The following is a 25,348-nucleotide window of genomic DNA, read 5'->3' on the forward strand; positions in this document are numbered from 1 at the left end:
GAGAGCTGGGGCCAGAGCATATAGGAGTGCTGTGTATACTACACCTCAACTACATTCTTCCTTCTGGTCAAAGGAGAAAGGTTTTTGTGCATATTAGTTTATGCAACTAGAATCTCAGCAAGAGCTCCAGACACAGGAAACCAGATTTGGAATTTCCATCTGAACCAAGGTGGAATACTATCTTGGTTTGCATTCCCACAGAAGCAGGCTCTTGCTAGGTGTGATGGTGCACACCTGTAATCCCAGCAACTTGGAAGGCTGAGATGGGAGGATCACAAGATCGAGGCCATCCTTGGTAAATTAGCGAGGACTTAAGTAACCTGGCAAGACCTTGTCCCAAAATAAAAAAATAAAATGGGCTGGGAATATTACTCAGTAGTAAAATACCCCTGGTTTCAATCCCTGGTACCAAAAAGAAGAAGGAGAAGGAGAAGGAGAAGGAGAAGGAGAAGGAGAAGGAGAAGGAGAAGGAGAAGGAGAAGGAGAAGGAGAAGGAGTAGGAGAAGGAGAAGGAGTAGGAGAAGGAGAAGGAGGGAAGGGGAAGAAAAGGGAGGGGAGGGGAGAGGAGGGGGACATGGAGGAAGAGGGGGAAGGAGAGGAAGAAGGAGCAGGAGAGGAGAAGAAGAAGACCCTTAGTGAAGGATGCAATAGCTCCCAGGAAACATCCATACAAGAATGAGAAAATGAGAAAAAAAGTAAAAGAGCACTCTGTTGGGGGCTGGGGATGTGGCTCAAGCGGTAGCGTGCTCCCCTGGCATGCGTGCGGCCCGGGTTTGAGCCTCAGCACCACATACAAACAAAGATGTTGTGTCCACTGAAAACTAAAAAATAAAAAATAAATATTTTTTAAAAAAGAGCACTCTGTTAAACCATTTCTACTGAGGACAATCAGAATCTTATCCCACTTGGGAAAATCAGAAAGAGTATAAAGTACACCCCAGATTTATCTCCAAAAATGGAAGAGAAAAATTGGAGTATTTATCCATCAATTCTCTTTCTGACATTGGTTGAAGGCTGCTTCTAAGAACTCTAAAGCTTTTCTGAATTGCCCTTTTTGTGAGCCTCTTGGTCTGGGGGGGAAAAAAAAGCCAAAAAAACCTCAGGCATAGAGTCTCTGGCATTAGCAATGAGCAGCCTTCAAGATGAAAAGGCAAATGCTGAGTAGAAACGCAGAGGGCACCAACAGCTGCAGAAATTTGCTGTAGGAACCCAGTTATAGGTAGGTAGGTCATGGAGTTTTCTAATATTGATCTCAGCACACAGAAATACATCACTGAAGAGAAACAAATGCTCCTCTTGATTTCATGATAAATTCAATGAATGTAGTTATAGAAAAAAGATGAATCAAATTTAACATTAAATCAATTTAATTGAAATTATATCATTTCATTAATTTTTATTGCCACATAAAAATGATGAACAGAGGCCTTGAAATTACACATTATTAACTACATCGTGAAGTTAGATTCCTGTTTAGATTTATGTTGATACAAAATAAAGTCGTTGTTGGAACTTCCAAAAAAAGCAACTTTGAGAAGAGAAATATTTTCAGCTCTGTGTGTGATTTATTTCTTTTCCTTGAGCCGTCAACTTAATGCGAATGGCTGCTCTTAAGTTTGCCCAAAAAAGTCCATGTTTGCTCTTTTCCATGGGCCATTCCAAATAAGTTCTTTGTGCCATAAGAGTTCTGAGCTTGTGGTAGTTGCTAGGAATGGAGTACTGTGGAATGGGTTCTAGCAAGATCAGAATTAAGTTATCAAAAGCTTTATGGAAGAGATTGTGGTGGGCAAAGTACAGCTCATAATGGCACCACTCACTCTGGACAAAGTTGGGGGACAAAACAAAGATGGACTTGTAGCTCTTCTCAATGCAATTTATGATATTTTCCACAATGCTCTTGCCAGGAACAAAGTTTCTTTCATGGAGACAGATCCGGATATCTTCTTTTTCTAGGTTTGGGAGTAATTCACTCTTTACCCAGGCAGAATCATGCCCACTGTATGAAATAAAAGCATGGAACTGGAGAGTGCTTTGGAGTTCTTCCAAGGGGATGTTCCTAGTCCTGTGCCGAGTCTGGGCCCACTGACACACCATCCTGAGATACCAGGGCAGATCCAAGTAGCGACAGAGGAATGTCACAGAACCAGTTAACACCAGCACCACGACCCCAATGGTGACAATCAGCAGACCTGTGTTACAGGATAATGGAGACACATGGAAGTCCTTTAGTGGGGTTCCCTTATAGCTTTCTGGGTAGTCACACTTATAAGCATCAGGCCAGCCCTCTACCACTTCACTTGGCAGTTGGCCTATATGTTGGATGAAGTCTCTTAGCTCACATGTGCATTGGAAAGGGTTGTTCCCTGCTTGTATTGACTTCATCTTCTGGCAGCTCTGGAAGAAATCAGCTGATGGGTGGGAAATAGAATTATGGTCAATGATGAGTACAGAGAGGCTGCTGAAGGTACCACATCCGGGAAGGTCAGCTAAAGAATTGAATGCTACGTTGAGTTCCTGCAAAGCTTCCAGATGGGTGACATCTTTAGGGATGTTCATGATTCTATTATTGTGAAGATCAAGTACCTTGACCTTGGGAGGCAAACAGCTGAAAACTGAGTCAGTAAGTATATTTGAAGACAGATTTAAACTTAATAAACTTTTAGTCCAAGAGCACGTCTTCTCCTCTTCTTCATACCTTAAAGAATTCTGGCTAACATCCAATTGTTGCAGAGACTTCATCTCCTCAGTCATATGAATTATGTTTGCAAGTTTTTTTAATTGATTCATTTGTAAACTAAGTGTTTTCAACTCAATTAAGTTTCCACAATCTTTAAAAACCATGTCGGTTAAGAGATTATTGGAAAAATCCAAATGCAGAAATGGGCTAATTTGGGATGGGCAAAGCATATGGATCATGTGGGTACCAGACACTGTAACGTTCTGGATATTCATATTTGAAAAGATCTTATAGATGTTACTTTGTGAGAAATTGAAGACATCACTGACAACTTGGTGTATCGACAAGGCCTTCAGAGAAGTGTGAGAATAATCAAAATTCCTCGAGTCAAGATGATCTTGTAGTTTCACATTTGATATAGAAAAATATTCTATGGTTGTTGGCCAAACCGATTGGAGGATACTAATGAATGAATTCCAAGTTGTTTCAATGTTGTTCAAGGTAAGATTCAATAGCCTTGGATTGTTTTGAAGTTTTACCAAAGCACTTAGGAAATAAGAACACTCATTGTCCAGCACACATTTGATATTAGACAGTTCCAAACTTATCGCAGTGCTTACTGACATATCCAAAATAAAATGGAATGTCTTTTTCATAGGGAAAACAATATGCAGACTGTCTGTGTTAAAGTCCTGAAGACTCTCAGGATCTTCTTTTTCCCCATAAGTCTCTCCTAAAACTAGCAAAATCTTACTGATATTCAAATGAGCAATTGGCTGCACACGAGATTTTTCTAACTGCGTAGCACTCAATCCCAGAAATTTTAGCTGAGACATGCTGCCAAACTCTTTGCATATGGGCAGTGCTTCAAACATATTAAATGAAAGATCTAAGTGCTTGAAGTTCACTGCAGGGTGGCAAGATATCATCCTCAACTTGTTGTGGGACAAATCCAAGTACTCCAATTCCTGGTTGAATCTGAAAACACTGATATCAAGATACTGGATTCTGTTGTGAGAAATGATCAAAATCCTGAGCTTTGACAGTGATAGGATGTCAGAAGTCTGAAGCTCAGATATATAGTTTTGTGAGACATCTAAGGTTGTTGTTTCAAGAGAGAGTTCCTTGGGAATGTGGGTGAGGCCTGTGTTTGACCTGTCAACTAAAAATTCACTTTCGTCAGATAGTTGGATTTTGATCTTCACCACTAACACCAAGATGATAACAAATCGGAAGAGACTAGAATTCTTTTCAGTCATTTTGTAACACTAGACATTCCTGGTGTAGTTACTATTCTTCAGAGCATCTTGACACGGGTACAGATCCTAAGGGGAAAAATCCATATTAAATGATTATCTCAAATTAAGCATAGATGACATTAAACATGCTTATTAGAGACTTATAAAATGAAAGCTACACTTGTTAGGGTTATAAAACCTAAAATCAGGAAGATAAATGATTATGTGAATTCTAACCAAATAACTAAAAATGGATGGTGTAATGGTTGAAGGGTGGTTTCTCTCAAAAGGTATATCTACCTCCTAATCCCCAGAAATCATGAATGTTGCCTTATTTAGAAAAATAGTTTTTTTGCAGAAATAAAGTTAAAGACCTTGAAATGGGGGATTGTTCTGGATTATACAGATGCTTAGTAAATCCAATGATAAGTGTCCCTATAAGAAAGAGTCAGAGAGGTATTTGATAGAGACACCAAGCAGAGGGCCACATGAAGGCAGGCAGTGGCTGGAGTAGTGTAGCCACAGGCTAGGAATACCTGTAGCCTAGATGCTGGAGGAGATTCTAGAGATGCTTCAGCCCTGCCAACACCTAGATAACGTACTTTCAGCCTCCAGGACTATGAGAGGATAAGTTTCTATATGCTTATCATAATTTGTTACAGCAGCTGTAGGACTCTAAAAGATGGTTCATCTAAAAGATGGTTCTGGCCCTGACCCTTCCAAGCTCATTTAGAACTGAGGCTAAGATTCATCTGGTACCTTAGACATGAAAGGGTGGTGTCTCCCCAGGACTTTTTTGAGAGTCCCCCCATATGACTGGATTAGGACTGTTCTTGCATTATCTTCTATTATTGACATTCGGTTTGGGCTAACATTTGTCTTGTTCAAAAGCTAATTAAATCATAACAAAAGGTCTTTTAGAAGGTGCATTCACTGAAAACTACAGAACACTCAAGAAAGAAATTGAAGAAGACCTTAGAAGACAAAAAGATCTCCCATGTTCTTGGATAGGCAGAATTAACTTTATCAAAATGGCCATACTACCAAAAGCACTGCACAGATTTAATGCAATTTCTTTAAAAATTCCAATGATGTTCCTCATAGAAATAGAAAAAGCAGTCATGAAATTTATTTGGAAAAATAAGAGCCCAGAATAGCCAAAACATCCTTAGTGAGAAAAGCAGGAGGCATCACAACACCAGATTTTAAATTATACTATAGACTTATAGTAACAAAAACAGCATGGTATTGGCACCAAAACAGGCTTGAATAGAAGAATAGAAGATACAGAGACAAACCCACATAAATACAGTTAACTCATACTAGACAAAGGCACCAGAAACATGCAATGGAGAAGATAGCCTCTTCAACAAATAGTGCTGGGAAAACTGGAAATCCACATGTAGCAGAATGAAATTTAACCCCTATCTCTCACCCTGAATAAAACTTAGCTCAGAGTAGTCAAGTGGTCTAGGCATTAGACCAGAGACCCTTCACCTACTAACAGAAAAAGTAGGCTCAATCTCCATCATGGGCTTAGGAACCAACTTCCTCAACAAGACTCCTAAAGCACAAGAAGTAAAATAAAAAAATCAATAAATGGAATGGTATCAAACTAAAAAGCTTCTTCACAGAAAAGGAAATAATCAAGAACGTGAAGAGAGAACCTACAGAATGGGAGAAAATCTTTGCCACCTGAATCTCCGTGACAGCATTAATCTCCAGGATATATAAAGAACTCAAAAAACTTAACACCCAAAAAACACAAATAACCCAATCAATAAATTGGCAAAGGAACAGAACAGGCACTTCACAAAGAAGAAATATGTTCAGTCAACAAAGATATGAAAAAATGCTCAACATCTCTAGCACTTAGAGAAACGCAAATTAAAACTACACAGAGATTTTATCTCACTCCAGTAAGAATAGCAATTATCAAGAATACAAGTAACAATAAATATCGACAAGGTTGTGGGGGGAAAGGTACACTCATACATTGCTGGTGGGACTGCAAATTGGTGCAACCACTCTGGAAAGCAGTCTGGAGATTCCTCAGAACACCTGGAATGGAACCACCATTTGAATCAGTAATCCCATTCCTTGGTATATGCCCAAAGGACTGTAGCATACTACAGTGACACAGCCACATCAGTGTTTATAGCAGCTCAATTCACAATAGCTAAGCTATGGAACCAACCTAGATGCCCTTCAACAGATGAATGGATAAAGAAAAATGTGACCTATATATGATGGAATATTATTCAGCAATAATAAAGAATACAATTATAGCATTTGGTATATGGATGGAGCTAGAGAATATCATGCTAAGTGAAATAAGCCAATTTCAAAACTCCAAAGTCCGAATGTTCTCTCTAATATTTGAATGCTAACACATAATAAAGGCAGGGATGGGAAGAGTAAAAATTCACTGGATTAACAAAAGGGAATGAAGGGAAGGGAGTGGGGGGATGGAAATAGGAAAGACAGTAGAAGGAACTGGACATAACTTTCCTATGTTCATATATGAATACACAACCAGTGAAACTCCACATCATGTACAACCACAAGAACGGGATCCTAATTAGAGTAAAGTGTACTCCATATGTGTATAATATGTCGAAATACACCCTACTGTCATGTATATCTAAAAAGAACAATTTTTTTAAAAGACAAAAAAAGAAGATCTATTCATTCATCTATTTTTTACCTATTGGCCATGCTTTAGGAACTAGAGACAGAGCAGTGAACAAGACAAAGTCCTATTTCTCAAGGAGCTAATTATCTGACGGGGAGACAGAAAATAAAAAAAGAAATGACTAACTTTGATTTCATGTAGTGATAAGTGCAACGTAGAAAACTGAAGCAGTGTGAATTGTAAGTATGAGATGGTGCTTGGTGGGATATTTTTGATTGGCTCATTGGAGAAGGCCTTTTTGAGATGAGTCTGGGATAAAAATCAGAATCAAGTGAAAGATTCACTGTGGAAAAACCTGGGGGTGAGGCATTTCTGGCAAAGGTCCTGAGATGGAATTGAAGTTGGCTTGTCTCAAGAAGAGCAAGGAGATCACATTAGCACGGTCAACGGGAACAAAGGTAAGAGGAAGCCAAGATCATACCGGGCCTTGGAGATCATTGCAAGCAGTCAGGGTTCTAACTGGAGAGAGCCAAGGGCAGGGAGCCCTGGAAGGGTCTGTTTTTCCTTCATCGAGTATGTATTTTTCCCAGTGAAGTGCTAGACATTGTCTTAGGTTGTGCCTGTTGCACTAGTTATCAACCCAGGTGGCTCGGATGCCATTTTATCATCACCATTCCAGTGACACGTGGTATCATAGGGAGCTGCCTTGGGATGCACCCTGGAGAGTGATACACCTCTTGCCCCAGACACCCTTCCAGCTGGGGCCACACAGCCACACGGCTCTCAGAGAACGTATTTAAAATCCCTGGGAACAGCACTGATGAGCAGGCCATAAGCACCAGCAAAGATTTCTCCTCCCACGTCCCTTCCCTTATCTCAGCTGGTGCAGAAGGACTTAAAATAATCCAACCCCCAGAAACAACCTGGTTACAAAAGTTCCCCAAGTTAGACATGCAAACTGAACTGATTTGCAGAGCTTGCCTGGGACTTACCCTTTGATAGGAATGTCCAAAGTTACCTTAGTTATCCTCATTTCTTCCAACACAGAGGAAGGCCCCTCTTATTGCATTCACAAAAGTCTGAGCAAGAAAGATGAGACAAACATTTAAGTTCGTGTTAAAAGTGAAGGTGGTCTTTTTATGGCACTGATTATATTTGGTGGAAAGGCCCAGAAATTTCCCAAAATATTCCTTCACAATTTCCTAAAAGATTTAAATGGATGAAATTGCCTGTCCCCAAGTATTTAATAAAAGTATCATTTCCTATCTAGCTAAATTGACTCAAATATCATTACATAAATTAATTGACTCAACCCCCCAGTCCTCATTTTGCTCAGTCATTTAAAATCATTGTTTTTTTTTTAATTGTTGTATGTTAATTACATTGACTAGTGGGTTTCAGTCTTACCTACACATAACCTAATTTGATCAGTTTTACCCCCCCACTATACTCCCTCTTTCCCTTTCCTCTTCCTTCTCAGTGACTTCCTTCCTCTACCCTTAGATAGACCTTCTATTTTCATGAGACCCCTTTTTCTCCCTTTTTCTCTCTAGCTTCCACATGAGCGAAAACATGACATTTTTATTTCATGATTTCTTGGCTTATTTTGCTTAACGTGATGTCTTCAAGTTCCATCCATTTTCCTATAAATAACATAATTTCATTCTTCTTTGTGGCTGAATAAAACTCCGTTGTGGTGTGTGTGTGTGTGTGTGTGTGAGAGAGAGAGAGAGAGAGAGAAAGAGAGAGAGCGGGTGTGTGTGTGTGTGTGTGTGTGTGTGTGTATGATGATTTTATGTGATGATTTTTTATGGTGTATATATAGAGAGAATCATTACTTTGAAGTACTCAGTTGACACAACCATTTTTAATTTCTATAATTAAGAAATCTAAGTATTGCACACATAAAGAACTGATTTTAGACATTTACAGGATCTATAAATTTTATATACCAAACTTGTTAAACTCAATGAAAATCCATGTTTCAATTCTCTAGAGTAAACAAAATATATTTTGCTCAAAGTCTGAATGACAGTCACTAACATTCATCTATACTAGAAGCTCAAAATTATTTTACTACCAAATAAAATGATTACTTACTGAATTGAACAGTTAAAGGAAGCTGTAGGCCAATTAATTTAAAAGCATAAGAACCTTCAGGTTTGTTTATGTCTTTTTTTGTGATTATGGTAGGTGTAGCCTCACGTCGGATGATTCAGGGTAGCAATACATTTGAATCTCCTTGGTTTGGAGACTTTGGGGCATTAAGTTGGTATTTCACTGATCCTCATGTATACTTCTCAAACAATCTGGCCCTGAAGTTCAGAGTTCAGTCCTGCAAATACATAGCACAAGTCTTCTCTGCACCAAATCAACTAGCTATGAACCACAGGATAAAAGGATTGGAACCAGTTCGAGAGATTTTCTGCTTGGTTTCCATGTGGTTTTGTGAACCTTTGCTTTTTGTGGAGAAGATGGAATCACTTTCAGTTCTTTTGAGCAAACTGAAGATAACCTTAAAAACATTTTCAAAACCTACAATTCCCCCTGACCTCTAGCTCTCCAGAACAATTTCAGTGTTCTCAGAAAAAGAATGGGGACAACCCCAAATAAAAACTAAAATAAACCTGCCCATTCCAACAGAGGAGCTGGAGATGCCCCCAGGAGAGACATGCACATCCTACGCTAGCCTGGTTTTTGTTTTTCTTTTAATTAGTATAACGAAATAGCAAAGGAGGCTACTTAAGAAAAGAGGTTGATTTGGACTCACAGTACTGGTCCAAATAAAGGGGCTGCATCTGGTGATGGTCTTCTTGCTGGCAGTCCCAACGCTGTGCAGGCATCTCGTGGCACCTGTGTGTGTGTGTGTCTTCTGGTCTTTCTCTCTCTTCTTATAAAGACTCAATCATGGAACCCACCCTAATAAATTTACCTAATCCTCACCCCCTTCCAAATGCCCCACCTCTAAATCCCAGAATCAGTTTGAGTTTCCACCCACTTAACACCTCACCGTAGGGATTAAATTCCAAGACGTGAACCCTTGGAGGAACACACTCTAACCCTACGCAAACCATCACATGTCCCATTTTCCTGAACATTTTCAATGCAAAGACTGTGGATGGAGGGGGACGAGGGGAAGGGTAATGTCATCTAAAATTTAAAAACGAGCAGTTCTGAAAGAAAGCCAGAAAACCTCTGTGACCCAAATGTTTATCTTCCTACTTAAAAAATCTCTCTTGAAAGCAAATCACACATGAAGTCTCATCCAGCAAGATAAAATTTTTTTTCTCTGATTTAGGATTAGGAGCTGATAAACAAATGCTAGTTCAAACCACACAATAAGTATATATATGAAATAGAACCCAGGGCTTAGAGACTTGTGCAATTTCTACACCCAGTAACTAGCTACACCATTATTTTCTTTTGTGGAATAAAATAAGATGTTGCTTACCAAGACAACCTGCCAGTCTGTTCTGTTTGGCAGCCTTTAAGAAATTCAAGTAACTTCCGTGAACTTTTAATTCATTGGCAACCAGATTCAGTGTTGAAAAAAAAAAAAAAAAAAAAACAAGAAAGCTCTTGTATGCCATCTACTGAAGTCCACTGGGATTACACATCGCAGTAAGAATGAATAGGGTTTGTGGGCCAATTGATAGAACTGTGCTCAAAGAGAATCAAGTCCCTTCACTACAGTCAGCTCACTGCTGTTGACACCAACGAAGTGAAGGAGGCGATGTTAATAACTCATAGATTTTTACTGGCTGAATTCAAAAAGCCTATTCCAGTGGTGTGCTGGGAGAGGCAGGGGTGTGGTTTTGGGTGTGTTTCAGCTGCTTTGCTCTTCTTCTAGCTTTTTGGTTTGTTTGTTTTGGAGGTACAGGGGATGAAACCCAGGGGCTCTCTACCACTGAGCTACATCTCCAGCTCTTTTTGTATTGATTTTGAAACAGGGTCTTGCTAAATTGCTGAGGCTGCCTTCAAACTTGCAATCCTCCTCCCTCAGCCTCCCAAGCAGCTGGGATTACAGGCATGTGCCACCACATCCGGCTTCCTCTGGCTTTTTGATCAATGCACTACCTCAGTGACTGACAGCAGAAAGAGCAAGGGTCAAGATTAAAGTATTACTGCAATACATCCATAAAGAGGGAAGCTAATTCATATGCTATGGAATGGATGATAATCATGTTTGTGGGAAGCCATTCTCGCACGTGATTGGGCACCTCCCTGATTGGGTGTGAGGCGTTCTGGCTAAACTGTGTCGAACTAATCCCCACCCTCTCTAGGTGTGAGAGCCCTTCCGTGTGGGGGTGTGACTGACCATTGACCCTGAGACCAATCACTGACCCTGACCTTGGAATGCTGTCCCCCTCGACCTTCATTGGATGGAATTTTCCCCTGAATTTCTTGTTCCCCAATAAAAGGCCATCCTCTGGCATGCTCTCTCTCTCTCTCCTGCTAGTCCTGAGTAAGCCTTGCTGCCCCACCCGGTGGTTCCAGGCAGGAGCCAGAGGGAGGGCCGGCTCAGACCTGGTCAAAGAAAAAGGTAATTGAGTCTTGTGTGTTTATTTTGATCTCACTAATATGAACCTCTTGTATGAAGCCAGCGTGCTGATCACGCGGCTGAATATGTTTTCTTTAAAATTTTTGTAGTTGTAGATGGACAGCATGCCTTTATTATATTTGTTTATTTATTTTTTGTATGTGGTGCTGAGGTTTGAACCCAGGGCCTCACACGTGCCAGGCAAGCATTCTACCACTGAGCCACAACCCCAGCGCAATCATATATTTTTTGACCAATTGGTTTTTAGATCCAAGTTGGTGCTGATTTTTTTCCATTGATATTTCCCAGCTTTTTGAAAAACATGATTTTTAAACACTGTGTCAAAAACATACTAAGACTCTCTTTTTTCAGATAAGGGCCAAGATACTTCCTTGGGCTTATCTTGTCAGCAATCTCAAGTGAGGCATTCTGATGGCTCCACTCTTGTTTTTTAAACCACCAACAACAAAAATGGCAAAACCACACATGGGCAAACAAAGCTAAGGAATGCCAACCATCTGCCTCTGCACTTGATATCCGGTCAAGGTCTGATGCGGGAGGACAGGACGCCTTCTTTATCTCCCTCCACAGCTTTCCCCTGGAATCAGCCTTTCTGCCACGTAGGGAACCTGGTTCGAGTTCCTAAAGTAAGGACTGTGGGCTTCTTTTTGATTTATAATACAGTCTCTCTCCCTCTGCACCCCTCCTCATCTTAGAATTTAACGGGAAAAAAATGGTTTACAAATTTATTTCAGAAACTAAAAGAATGAATCTCCCACTTGCTCATGCACCATTTCTTCACTTCAATCTGTCACTGGAGAGAAGGGGAATGTTTGACTAAGAATTCCAGACCTGGCTCACCCTGACTCTGAACCCAGGAAGCAAGTGGGATGCCAGGTGAAACTCCTCAGGTGAAACTTCTCAGCGCTCCCAGGTCTTGCCTCTCCCCCAAGTCCTCCAGCGCTCAGGGCTGCCCACCTGTCTCCTTGTCCTCTCCTATCCTTGAACAGACGCACAATGTGATCATGCATGTCCGTGATCAGACAGCCACACCCCCAGGAAAGCTCTCATTCTCGGAGAATATGGCTTCTTTCTCGACTTTTTCATATTTCATTTAACTCAATATAACCAACATATTTTTTTAAACATGTGATCAATACAAAACATTACTCTAATGAGTTTTTTTTTTTTTTTTTTTTAATTCTAGGTCTTCAAAAGTCAGTGGGTATTCAACACATCTCTATTGGGTTACCCGCATTTCAGGTTCACCACGATCCCCTGTGACTAAAGGCTTCCATCTTGGACAGCACAGGTCTAGTGGAGGTATCACAGCCATGCACAAAGTCCAAGTCCAAGTCCAGTTAACAGCAGCCTGAAGAGCTCTTTTGAAATGAAGATTTCCTACTTATAGTCTAGGCAACCCCATACTTCTTTCCACAGCAATTTCTCTGACCACCTTTATCCCATACCCAGACATTTCTTATAGGATCCAGGGTAGTATAAACAGTCTTGTCAATTCGATGTAAATTATAGTTAGGTTTTTTTTAGCTTTATTGAAATATATTCACATACTATTAAAATTTACAAACTTATAGGTGTAAAAATGAATGGCTTTAGGTGTAATCACAGAGTTGTGAAACCATCCCCACAATCAATTTAGAACATTCTCATCACCTTAGAAAACAGCATTACATCCCTTCGCCCTCACCCTCCACTCCCCCATATACCCCAGTCCTCGGAAACCACTCCTCTACTCCATAGATGGTACTAATCTCTATAGATTTGTATACAACATGTGCACTTTATGATCAGCTTCTTTCATGTAGCATTGGGTTTTCATGGTTCATCCATGTTATAACGTGCACCGCCATTTCACCTTCTTTATTACCAAATAATTTTCAGTTGTGTAGATATGCCATATTTTAGTTACCCACTCCTCAGTTGATGGACACTGTGGCTTTTATGAGTAATACTGCTATAAACATTTATGTACAAGTTTTTTCATTGGCATATTTTCTCAGGCATATACCTAGGAGGGGAACTGATACATAAATCGGGGATTCTACAGTTAGCCTTTTGAAGAATTGCCAGAACATTTGAAAACAGCTGTGCCATTTTACCTTCCCACCAGCAGCATGTAAGGGTTCCAATTTCTCCACAACTTTGCTGATATTTTCTTGTCATCTCTCTTGTATTATAGCCATCCTATCAAGTATGAAGTGGTATCTCATTGTGTTTCTGACTTGCATTTCCCTGATCAATATGATGTTGAGCATCTTCTTTGATACTGGGGAATAAAATCCAGGGATCACAACACCACGCTGTATCCCAGTCCTTGAGACACGGTCTAGTTGCCTAGGCTAGACTTGAACTTGCAATTCTCCTGCCTTAGCCTCCCAAGTAGCTGGGACTACAGACTTTCAACACCATGCATGTACCTAAAATGATACAAAATGAAGGCACAGATGCCAAGCTTTATTCTGCTTTCAGTTATCCATTGGGCATCTGCAGACCTAAGTAGAGTCAGTGCTTTTAGTAAAAGCAGCTTCTCTAAGTCTCCATTGCACTTTTGTGATGAAGGTGTGGAGAATATGGTTTCTTAATCAATAAGCACAGTATCATAATTTGTGAGGTTCTTCTCACAGTGGGGTTACTGTTCCCATCATGTGCAGAGCAGCAGTAGCATATTCCTTTCCTTCTGTTATTCAGTTTTCAACCATTATAGCGAAATACCTGAGATAATTAACTTACAAAGACAAAAGGTTTACTTTGGCTCCCAGTTCTGGAGATTCCAGTCCCAAACCAGGCAAAACCTTTGCTTTGGACCTCTGGTGGTGTGCCAGATGGCAATGACAGTGAGTGTATGGTGGAGCAAAAATGCCCACCTCATGAACCAGAAAAGAGAGAAAGAGGAAGAGGCCAATTTGCCACAATCCACTTCAAAGACACACTGCCAATGACCCACGGACCTCCCACTAGGCCCCACCTTCTGAAGATCCATAACACCTCCCAAATGTACCACCCTGAGGAGTGAGTCCTCCACACATGGCCTTTGGGGGATACTACCCCTATTCAAACATAGCACCTTTCTTTTCTCCCTGCTTTCTCCACGTAATTCCACAATTTCTCTAACCCACCTGAGCCTAAGTGTGTCAAACTTCAAACTGTGTCCTGTAAATCTCACTGGGAATGAGAAATGGCATCGCTCAGACTTGTACATTTTAATGAATTTTCCCTTAGCGACCTAACACTTTCCGGCCAAATTTTTTGAAATTGACACTAGAATGTCAATACCTGAGTAAATCTCAGGTCAAGACAGGCCGTTTCCAACCATGTCCTGAGAGCAGGAGGAGGGTGGGGATTTGCTCTTTCAGTTTCACAAAATGTTAACAAGCACTTTTATAGAGTCTGGGTCTGGATTTTTTTTACTATTATCTTAAAAAAAATTCCTAGAAAGAAATAACCAGATTTAAAAACATGGACATTTTTATGTTCTTGATGCATATCAACCAAAGTACTTTCCATAAAGTGTGTCCCAGTGTACCTGCTCTCCAGGAGTGCACATTATACACACCCACCCCGAAAGGAGCATTTTAGACATCTGGCAATTTCATTGACGTACAGCATGATCTCACTATTGTTTCATTTTTGTTCCACTATAAGTGTTATTGGACTTTTTTTATATTTGTTGGCAGTTCATATCTCTTTAATGCCTGTTCATGTCATTTTACCTATTTATCTATCGGAGTTATGTTTTTACATTATCTTATGTTACTGACGTTGACCTTCTGTCAAACATTTTGCAAACATACACTCCATTGTTCACCTTTCCATTTCATGATCTTTTGAACTAATAAATATATACATTTTTATGTAAGCAAGTCCACCTTTTATTTGCTATTACTAATGCCAGTCAGCTGTGTGCCAGTAAACCGGTTCAAAAACCAGTCTGATTGGTAGCATTTGCCGATATTTGTGGTGTCACTATCCCACCACAGCTGATTTCTTGCTACTAACTGATCTGCTTACAAAATATCTGGAAAAAAAATGTGCATTCCTTTGGTTTTTATTTCTACTCCTTTGTTTATCCCATATTTTTTGGAAGTTCTATTTATGGTCTCTTAACATCTTTATGGTTTATTTTCAAGATTATACATTTTCTCTTCACTGCCTGAAACCCTGTCTTCCAAGTGGTCCAATGTGTTGGTGATGCTTTCCATTGAATTTTTAATTTGATTTATTGATTCCTTCATTTTAAGGTTTTCTGCCTGATTTTTTTCCCCCAGAATCTCTCTTTACTGAAGTGATCTTTCACTTCCTGTATTTTCTCTCTCATTTCACTCCTTACATGTCCTTTACCTCTCAAATCAGTTTAACTGTGAACATTCTAAACTCCTTCTCTGGCATTTCTTCTACTATGGTATTGATAGATTCTGTTATTGAAGTATTTGGGTTTGTTTGGGGTGATTTGTTCCCTTGCTTTTTCATGTTATAAATGTGTCTACCCACCTAATAGTATGGATCTGGGGCAATAGAGTTTCTACCCTATGAACTTATAGTGTCTCTGAAGGTTTCCAGTACCTTACTATTTAGGAGGAGACAAATAATAACAACAACCAATGCAGACATTATATAGCATTAAACCAAATAGTTCCTGCTATGACATCTACAATGTTAATTGTCACAATAAAAAGAAATGATGTGATCCACAGTAAGTTTGCAAAATGGTTTACAATTTTGAACAGTGAACAAGGAGAGAACAGAAGTGATGGAGGATGTGAGGATTATGAGGAAGAAGAAGAAAAAATAGAAGTAAAAAATTAAAGGAAGAGAGAATAGAGATTGTCAGCAGAAGAAAAGAGATAAAGAGAATCAAGGGAAACATATAAGTGAGAGAAAAAAATATGTAACATAAAATTTTTTAGAAAATAAAAGAATATAAGAACAACCAGAACATCAAAAATCCTAGTCCTGACAATACTGATCCATGAAAAATAACTTCCTCCAAAAAAAAAAAAAGCTATAAGTGAGAAAAAAATGAATATGTATAAGTGTCAATGAACTATTCAGATCACAATTGAACAAAGAAAACAGGAAAAACAAATTAAAAAAATAAAGATTTCAGTGAAAGGTTTTGTTTCTGTTGTCTATTTCAGGCCAAAAGATTCTCAGCTTCCCTTGTCAGCAAGTGTTAGGTGGGGTTGCTGGAGTGTGAGAGGAAATCCCATAAGCAGAGGTCCTAGAGGGCAGAGTTTAGGCCAGTTTAATGCCAGTTGGTCTGAAGACTTTAAATCAGTTCACCTCCAGGGCCCAGGAGTTGCTGGTCCACACTGGGAGACTGCACCCAGGGATCGTCCCTGGTTCCTCTCATGCAGTGGGGGAGTCAATCCTTAGTCCCCTCCAGTACCCACAGACCCCGTGATTCCTGGTCTCAGGTTCAGTCTCCAAACTCAATCACTCCTGCCTCAGCCCTTTCAAATTCCTGGCTGGGGGCATCTCTCCCAGCTGGTTCTGCAAGCTGCTGGGCTGGAGGAGAAGGTGGGGGACCCTAGAAGGTTTCCATGACCTGTATTCCCCTATGTAAACCCCTCTCTATGTTTGATTTTCTCCTGGTCACTTAGGCACTCTATGTCATGTGGTGTGAGTTTGCCAGGCCTGTATTTCGGGCCAAGCTCAGGTTTGCCAGGAAAAAGTTCCCCCAACTGCTGGGCCCCTCCATACAGCTGCAGAATGGTTCCTTCCTCTCCTCCATGGGCAGCTGGAAGAGCCGCAGCTTCTTTCCCACACGAGGTTACTGTGCTGCGCACCTTTCAGGTTAGTTGGGTGGTGTCTTTGATCTCTGAGGTCTCCATACCCAGATATGCCTCAGATCTCCTAAAAATGAAGATCCCTTTAATTCCTTTATCTGTCCATTTTGTTTGTAGGGGTGAGGGAGGACCACTGCAGCAGGCAGCAGCAGTATAGGTGGCAGTGGCACTGGGGATTTTTTCCTTATTTTATTATGCCCAACCTCCTGAGTCCCTGATCTGCTTTGAATTTACAGAACTAATTCCTAGTTATGTCCCTTTTTTTTTCTTCCACCCCCCTTGCTGAGAAGTTGCCTGTCTGCTTTCTTGGTTTAACACCACCATGCAGCCAGGAAAGTGACCTTCTCAAGTCCATGATCTTGAAAAACCCTATGTATGTTATTTTTTTTATTCAGTGAATAATTTTACTGGATTGGATTTATTGTATGATACTTTTTATCTGTTTTCCTCAATTCATAATATATCAAATACCTTTTAATGTCAGTAAGTATTCATCCACACTTTGTTATTATTGGTTGGATGATATTTTGTTTTATTTGTAATGTATATTATTTAATTTTTTTAAGTTGTAGATAGACACAATATCTTTATTTAATTTTTTTTAATGTGATGCTGAGGATCGAACCCAGTACCTCACACAGGCTAGGCAAATACTCTACCACTGAGCCACAACCCCAGCCCCATAATATATTTTAAACATTTTATTATACAATGTATCTAACCAGTCTTCTATTGCTGAATATTTAAACTGTTTTCAATATTTAGAAACAACACTACAATAAGCAGCAATGTTTCTCTGGGACATGTATGAACAATTATTTTCTTAGGATGGATTCTATGAAGTGGACTTTCTGAACCAATGGATATAAGCCATACCATTAATCTCTACTTTTTCTCCTCTTGCTATGGGTAATATGTCCTTTATTGATTTTTTTAACTCAAATTTACAATTTTTTTCTAGATTGCTCATCTAACATGTAATTCAGTGAAGAGTTTTTGTTTCCCTTCTCCTGATTATGAAACAGGGTTTCAATTGGAACTTTTCCTATGGCTTGGGTTCAAAACTGAAAACAAGGAAGTGTTACATACCCACATTCTATGAAAACTGCCAAGAATTGGGATCAGGCACTTCTCCCAGGGCATTCCAAGAAACAGCTGACCTAGCTGGCCCCATCCTCACCATCATCCCGCCCTCAAATTCCCCAGTCCCCCTCATAATGCCAGATTCGGGGAGGGGGCAGTAGCACTGGGTTATCCGTGTTTCTAAGGTAAGCCTGCCCCCTTTTATGCTGTCCATGGAGGAGCCGACATCTTCGAAAGCCAAGTGGAGGGGGAGTGCCAATAGAGTCACTCACAAGGCTGATCTAGGAGCCCATCTCTTTCCTCAGGATGATGCTTACGTTGATAAAGGATCCTCTGAGGTTGGTCACTTTCTAAAGCGGTTTTAGACGACATTACACTCTAGCCCCAGGAGTTCAGGAGAGTAAATTGTTACATAATCCTTGTCAAAAAGCAATAACGACTATGATATCATACACCTGTACCTCAGCTTCCCTTTATACACAGCTCTCAAAGAAGACACAGCAGTCTTCATCCGTTCCTGTGACTCCACATAAAACAGGATGGCGAGAACTGTGGAGAAGACAAGGACTGTGGGAAACAGAGCTAACTGGCCACCTTTGAATGACTATGGAATAGGGATAGCTATCCATCTGCTATTATTTGGATGCAGTTTGACCCTCAAATGTCTCTTGGGTTGGAAGCTTGGCTCCAAGGGTGACAATGTTGAGAAGTGGTGGGCGCTTTAAGAGGTGGGGCCTAATGCAAGTTGGTTAGGTAATTTAAAACATGCCCTTGGAAGAAACTGATAATAGTTCTTGTGGGAACCTGGTTAGTTGTTTTGAAAGGGCTGTTATAAACAGAAAGCCTAGCTCCTTCCTACCATCTCTCTGGCTTCCTGTTTCACCCTGTGATTTCTCTTTCTCTCACATGGTCCCACCATGATGCCATCCACCATGATGTGATGTAGCCAGACAGACCTTCACCGGAGCCAGCACCATGCTCTTTGGACTTCCAACCCCCAAAACTGTTAGGTAGATAGACACACATACACACACATCTTGTATATTTTGTTATATAACAAAAGAGTAGACTAATACACTATCAGAGACCTCCTGACTATACTTTCCCTATTATTTAAGAAGAAACAAAGTCCTGTCTCATTTAAGCCCCAGTATTTGGGATCTCCCTGATCTGCTGCTGTTGTTGCTGCTTTTATTTTATTTTATTTTATTTTATTTTATTTTATTTTTTTGGTACCAGGGATTGAACCCAAGGGTAACTATCGACTGAGCCATATCCCCAGCCTTTTTTCACTTTTTATTTTGATAAAGGGTCTTGCTGAGTTGCTTAGAGCCTTGCTCAGTTGCTGAGGCTGGCTTTGAACTTGCAAATTCTCCTTGCGCAGCCTCCTGAACTGCTGGTATTACAGACATGAGCCACCACGCCCCAGCCCTCTTCTGCTTCTTAAACTTACCTTAGTCAGCACAACTATAGAAGAGGATAAATCTGCTTTCTAACCCTTCATCCCTGGTCTCTACCTGGGGGGCAGGCCCTAAATCAGGGGGAAGGAGAGGCAGGAAGTGTGTATCTCAGGAAAATCATGCTATCTTACTCCTTGCCGAGGTCGAGCTATGTCTAGGCTACTAGATTATGATATGGGAAAAGGGAATGAGCTTCAGGTGGAGATGGGATTAAAACTGTGCAACTAGATTGCAGAACTAATACCTCAAGATGACTGAGAGGTGTGAAAAATGCTCAAGATATTACCCAGGGGTGACAAGGGGTGATGAAATGACTAAAGAAAAATAAAAACTACCTCATATTTAGATTTGACTATGTTGATAATCTGCATAAACTATAATTTAAAACCCTCAGAAAGTCCCTGTATTTACAAATTCCCCTCGGGCTTCATTCACTGACTATAGTTTAGTCTCATTCCTTTCTGAGGAAGTCAGTTTCTAGAATCTAGATCAAAACACTTCCTCTTTTTCAATATTTGTGTGTGTGTGTGTGTGTGTGTGTGTGTTCGCTTTCTCTTTAAAATTCACACACTCTCCCCATTCACACCTGTGCCCTCTATCCACCCTTTCGCTTTCTCTCACTTCCATTCTTTCTAGTCTCTTTGCTGCTCTCACTCTTCTCTGTACCTCTGACTCCCCAAGCAGTCCCTTTCAGATTCTTCCCTCTAAGAAAACTGTTTTCCCCTCCTACCACATTCAACAGAGTCCCCAGGCCATCAGAGACGGCCACACCAACCCAGAGTAGTGGGTTGAATAGTGGTCCCTTCCCCCAGAAAGACTCATGTCCACCTGGAACATCAAAATATGACCTTATTGGAGACAGAGTCTTTGCAGATGTGATTAAACTAAGGATCAAGATGTGGTCACAAAGGATTGAGGAGGCTCCTAAATCCAACTAGTATATCCTTATAAAAGATGGGAAAAGAGAAGGGACAGAGACTGCAGAGAAGACCTGGTGAAGATGGAGGCAAAGCCACCCACCACCAAGGACTGCCAGCAACCACAGAAGCCAGGAGAGGCCTGGGATGATTTCTCCCACAGAAACTCCATAAAGTACGAATCCTGCCAACACTTGATTTCTGACTCCGGGCTTCTGAACGGTGAGAAGTCCATTTCCGTTGTCGTAAGCCACTGTGTAGTGGTCCTTTTCATAACAGCCTGGGGGACTAACACACCAAGCCCACCGATGCTCTCTCTGCTCACGGTGCCCTTCCAACTTTGCACCCACCGAGGCTTCCCCTTTGAAGGGCCTTCCCAGCCACAAGCCCAGGACCCTCACGCTGCCAAGTGTTGTCCAAGCAGCTCTCGACAGGGCTCATCCTCGCAGCCCTCCTTGATCAGTAACCTAGGTTTCTCATCCTGTTTGCCATGACTGAATGTTTGTGTCAGAATTCTTATGCTGAAATCCCTAATCATCAAAAGAATGGTAATAAGTGGGGCTTGGGGTGGTGATTGGGTTATGGAGTGGGATTAGGGCCCTTATAAAAGAGACCCAGAGCTCCTTCCTCCTCCCCGGTATATGAAGACCCAGCTGGAAGCCTATGAACCAGAAAGATGGCCCTTGCTAGACACCAAGACTGCCAGCACCTTGATCTCAGGCCAGCCTCCAGAATCCTGAGCAATGACTTTCTTCTGTTGATAAGACATTCCGTCTATGGCACTTCGCTACAGCAGTCCAAATGGATGATGCCCCCATCAAAGCTCATCCTGGCCATGTCCCACTCTTCCTAACCTGTTACCTGAGTAAGGAATCTAATCTTTATTCTCATCACAGTGTTTAACAATTGTAAAGATATTAAGGCAAACTTCACAAACTGGCACATCTGTTGGGGCCACCTGAAAGTACAGCACAAACATGGATGGAGGGTATTGGATATGGAAAATGACAAACCGCCAAGTAGTGTGGCCTAGGGACAGGGGAGGAGGGAGAGGCAATCCATTGATAACATTGATCCTTTCCCAATAAGTTCTTTCCTAGTGACAAGACAGGCCCCTGGGAGGAGAAATCCATCAGGTCTGGATTGACAGCCTCTGGGAAGAGGCCAGAGCATTGATCCTCCCCAAGACAAATCCTTCCCCAGACCCTTTATCTGGCCCAGAAAAGACAAACCCCAGATACTGACCGCTGACCCTTGACGCCACCATCTCACCCAGTAAAACCGATCCCAAATTCCTGAGGCCCAACCTGACATGCTCATTAATTAAGTCACCTCTCAGCGTAACTATTTAAGTACAAACGCCCACTTTGCCCAGGGGCTCATTTTCCACCAGGAAAGCGGGTCCATCAGAGGCATCACTCTGTTCCCAAGAGAAGCTGCGCTGAGCCATGAAGTTTGTGTCCAGCCTGGTCCTTTCGTGGTACAGAGGGGACGCTCAAATGTGTTTTTGTTGTTGTTTGTTTGTTTGTTTTCCTCCATCTTTCTGAGTCCATTTTTTAATCTCACTGAGAAAGGCTGGGGAGCAAAATTTTATGTTGTTTTTAAATTTTATTTTTAATTAATAATTGCATATGTTTGTGGGGTACAATGGGATGTGGCACACGTAGACTCTGTTGAATGAGTAAATCAAGCTAATTAACCATCCCTTCACATACTTATTGTTCTTGGTGGTGAGAACATTTAAAATATATTAGAAATGCTGAAATATACATTTCTTAAAATTTTGATTGACGTGAAATGATGGTGCGTGTTTAAGAGGTGCAGTGTGATATTTCTACACAGGTGCACAGCATATGCACTGATCAAATCAGAGTAACCTTCACAACTGTCTCAACAGAAGGGCTTGCTCCACGCAGGCAGAAGGGGCTGCTGGGTGTGGGGGCTGCACTGGGGAAAGGCTCGCCCAGTCGCTGCAGGAAGAGTTCCTTTCTCCCAACATCAGGTGACACCCGGGGTCCTCTCACCTCAGCAAGTGGCCAGTGGAGACAAGCATGGGGACACCCAAGCAGAGACAAAGGTATCCAAGACCAAGGGCAGCTCTCCTAGCAGCCTGAGAGACCAGCCCGCCAGCAGGGCAGCTCAACGTGAACTCCACCAGGGCCGCCCCTGCTGTGCTCCAGCACAGCCACCTCTGCATTGAGGGCTTCAGAGATGTGGTGGCCAGTCAGGGAGACGCCTTCATCCAAGTTTTGACCGTGTATCTACCATGGACGATGAACTGTCCACTCAGCACCAGGGAAAAGCGGGGAACACATCGAGAAGGAGCCCATTTAACTGCAGCTTGCATTTCAGTGGAGGAGAAACAGAGAAAACAGATAAACAAGTAAACAAGTGATGTGCAGGTGACAAAAACCAACAGGAGAAAGTGCCCCACAGTGACTAGGGGCAGGATGTTTTAGAATGGGGGAGCAGCGCCCCCCCCCCCCCCACACACCTCCCCACCGGAGGTGACATTGAGATGTGAAAGGTGAGGACAAGCCAAGCTGTTCAGGGAGACTAATCTCAGCAGGGGAAATGGTGTGGCCAAGTGTAATGGTGACACAGTGGGAACCAGTGTGATGCACTGGGGGACCAGCCAGAAGCAACCGGGCTGGATTAGAAGCAAAGGGGACAATGCAGAGCGGTGAGCAGGTGGATCATGATAGCATCCCAGGTCACTGGGAGCAGTTTGACTCTTGTTCCAACTGCAAAAGGAGGTCATCCATATAATTTACCTATATAACTAACATTTTAAAAACTCACTCTAATTGCCATATGAGGCAAGAGTAAGAGCGAGGAGGCTAGTTAAGAGTCTTTGCAGTAGCACAGGCTGATCCGGGTGCCTCACATTGATGGATGCTTTGCTCCCGGTTGCAGAGTGGAACTTTCACACTGTTCTCTCATAATAGGTCCACACAGGAAGGAAACCAGAGAAAGCTGTACCATGGCTCTGTGCTGCAGATGGCCGTATATGTTCTAAGAGGCTTTATCAGAGGAATCCAAAGTGGTTTCAACAGGTGGAGGTTTACTTCTCTCTCACATAACAGAGCTGAGCAGTCCAGACCTGCGGCGAGGCTGTCTTGGGCAGCACAAGAGGGTAGAATGAAGAGCACATCCACATGTGACTTTCACCTCTAGGTTCTAGATGGCTTCTCCAATTCTACACTCATCTTTCCTTTGTCAGTGGAACTGACAAAGAAATCCACATTCATCTTTCTCCAGTTCCATCCCAGTGCTAAGAGTTCAGTCACATGTCCTCATGGAGCCACAAGGAATGCTGGGAAATGCAGTCTCCAGCTGGGTTGTCAAGGGTCCTAATAAAACTGGAGTCATTAAATATTAAATGAGAGGATAATGGTTATTGGTGATGACTAATAATCTCCATCACAATATTTTTAAAATTTATCTATGTAACCATGTTATGGACTGTATTATGCCCCACACCAAATTCCTATGTCGAAGCCCTAACTCCCACTACCTTAAAATGTGACTGTATTTGGAGACATAAAGAGGTGATTAAGGTTAAATGAGGTCATTCAATGGGAACTTAATCCGATATGAATAGTGTCCTTGTAAGAAGAGGAAGGGACACCAGGGATGTGATCACACAGAGAAGAGACCCTGTGAGGACACAGAAAGAAGGTGACCTTCTGTAAACCAGGAAGAGAAGCCTCACCAGAAACCAGCCCTTCTGGCACAGAAATTTATTTTAGACTTCTAGTCTCTAGAACTGTGAGGAAATAAATTTCTGTTGTTTAAACCACCCAGTCTGCAGTATTCTGTTATGGCAGCCCTGAAGAACAATACACACTCCTTCTCAGTAATGGTTACAGGAAAGGCAATCCCATTCCCACTCCTCTACCCTCTTACCTAACCCCCCACAGTAACTTAGTTTACATGGGAGACACTAGAGATATCTCCAACACTAGAGAGGGAGAGAAAGTTTGGGCAGTTGATTGTTCCTGCTTTCAAACTTCCTCAGAGCTCAGCTCTATCCCTGCCTTTGGGTTCTGAGACATCTCTCGATTCTTGAAATTAAATACCCTTTTTCTCAAGTTGGTATCAGGTGTTGGCAACCAGAATTCAACAGAGAAAGTAGAATATTCATGGAGAAAGAAAATCTTTATCTAAAAAAGAAATAGATCCCTTATGATAAATCCTTTCATATGTCTGAAATGTGTGTGTGTGTTCGTACATCCCCAAAAATGTAGATTTTAATTCTTTTTTAAAAGGTTACAATTAATATAGTTTAATGTTCACAAATTTTGTGGGAAACATATTATTAAACTTAAAAATATTTGATCATTTAAAATGTGTGCTGTGGATTTTTGTGGGTGGTTTTTGTTAGTTGTTGTTTTTAGTCTAGGAAACAGTGCAACCCAGGCTGTGGAAGAATTTCCCATTTGAGAGAGGGCCTATGAAGGAGAACAGTGTTCTCCAAAAGAGCAAGGAAGAGCTAATGTAGACAGAGAGGAGCACTGAAATTTCATTATGGCTTATTTCTTCACAGTGATTCATTCATTATGAAACTGGCTTATTGAATGAATGAAATCCAGAAGGAAAGAACCTGTTTTTTTCTCTCTAGCCACTTCTTTACAACCAGGTTCTATTGGATCTCCCTCCACCACACCTGATCTTGGGAAGATCCCATACATTCTAGTAATTCTCAAGTCTCATTTTTGTATTTGTACTTCTACATCAGGATTAAAGGGCTCAGACTAGTTCCAGTTAACAGAATCTCACACTCAAAAGCTCATTCAAAATTCAGTCTTATCCCTAGCTCAGGCCTTCCATTCAGTGAAGGGAGGAAGGAATGTAACCAATTGTTTTACTTTTCCTTGGTCTTCTCCGCCTTCTTATATTCTGGATGTCCCTAGAGCTTTGCAAGGAAAGAGGGTATTGTACAAAGAGAAGCATGTCCCTGCAGTTAACTACTGGTTTAGGCCAATATC

General features: G+C 41.4%; 1 protein-coding gene across 3 annotated transcripts; it reads right to left on the minus strand.

Moving 5' to 3' along the window:
- Positions 1–1,433: 1,433 nt before the first annotated feature.
- On the minus strand, positions 1,434–10,017 carry Tlr1 (toll like receptor 1). Of its 3 annotated transcripts, none has more exons than XM_077110211.1 (3): positions 10,002–10,017; positions 7,543–7,629; positions 1,434–4,002 (listed from the first exon to the last, which is right to left on the minus strand). In XM_077110211.1, the coding sequence occupies exon 3, from the start codon at positions 3,934–3,936 to the stop codon at positions 1,549–1,551; it is 2,388 nt and encodes a 795-aa protein (XP_076966326.1). In that variant the 5' UTR covers positions 3,937–4,002; positions 7,543–7,629; positions 10,002–10,017; the 3' UTR covers positions 1,434–1,548. The 3 variants fall into 3 exon arrangements, with proteins under 3 accessions (XP_076966326.1, XP_076720343.2, XP_076966325.1); XM_076864228.2 differs by lacking the exon at positions 10,002–10,017 and adding an exon at positions 9,321–9,456; XM_077110210.1 differs by lacking the exon at positions 10,002–10,017 and adding an exon at positions 8,651–8,729.
- Between the last annotated feature and the right edge of the window lie 15,331 nt (positions 10,018–25,348).

Source organism: Callospermophilus lateralis, chromosome 8 (assembly GCF_048772815.1).
Source record: "Callospermophilus lateralis isolate mCalLat2 chromosome 8, mCalLat2.hap1, whole genome shotgun sequence".
Lineage (NCBI taxonomy): Eukaryota > Metazoa > Chordata > Mammalia > Rodentia > Sciuridae > Callospermophilus > Callospermophilus lateralis.

What these genes read in the sequence shown, in the direction of transcription:
- Tlr1 (XM_077110211.1), bottom strand. Translation starts at nt 3,936, where the DNA reads ATGACTGAAAAGAATTCTAGTCTCTTCCGATTTGTTATCATCTTGGTG.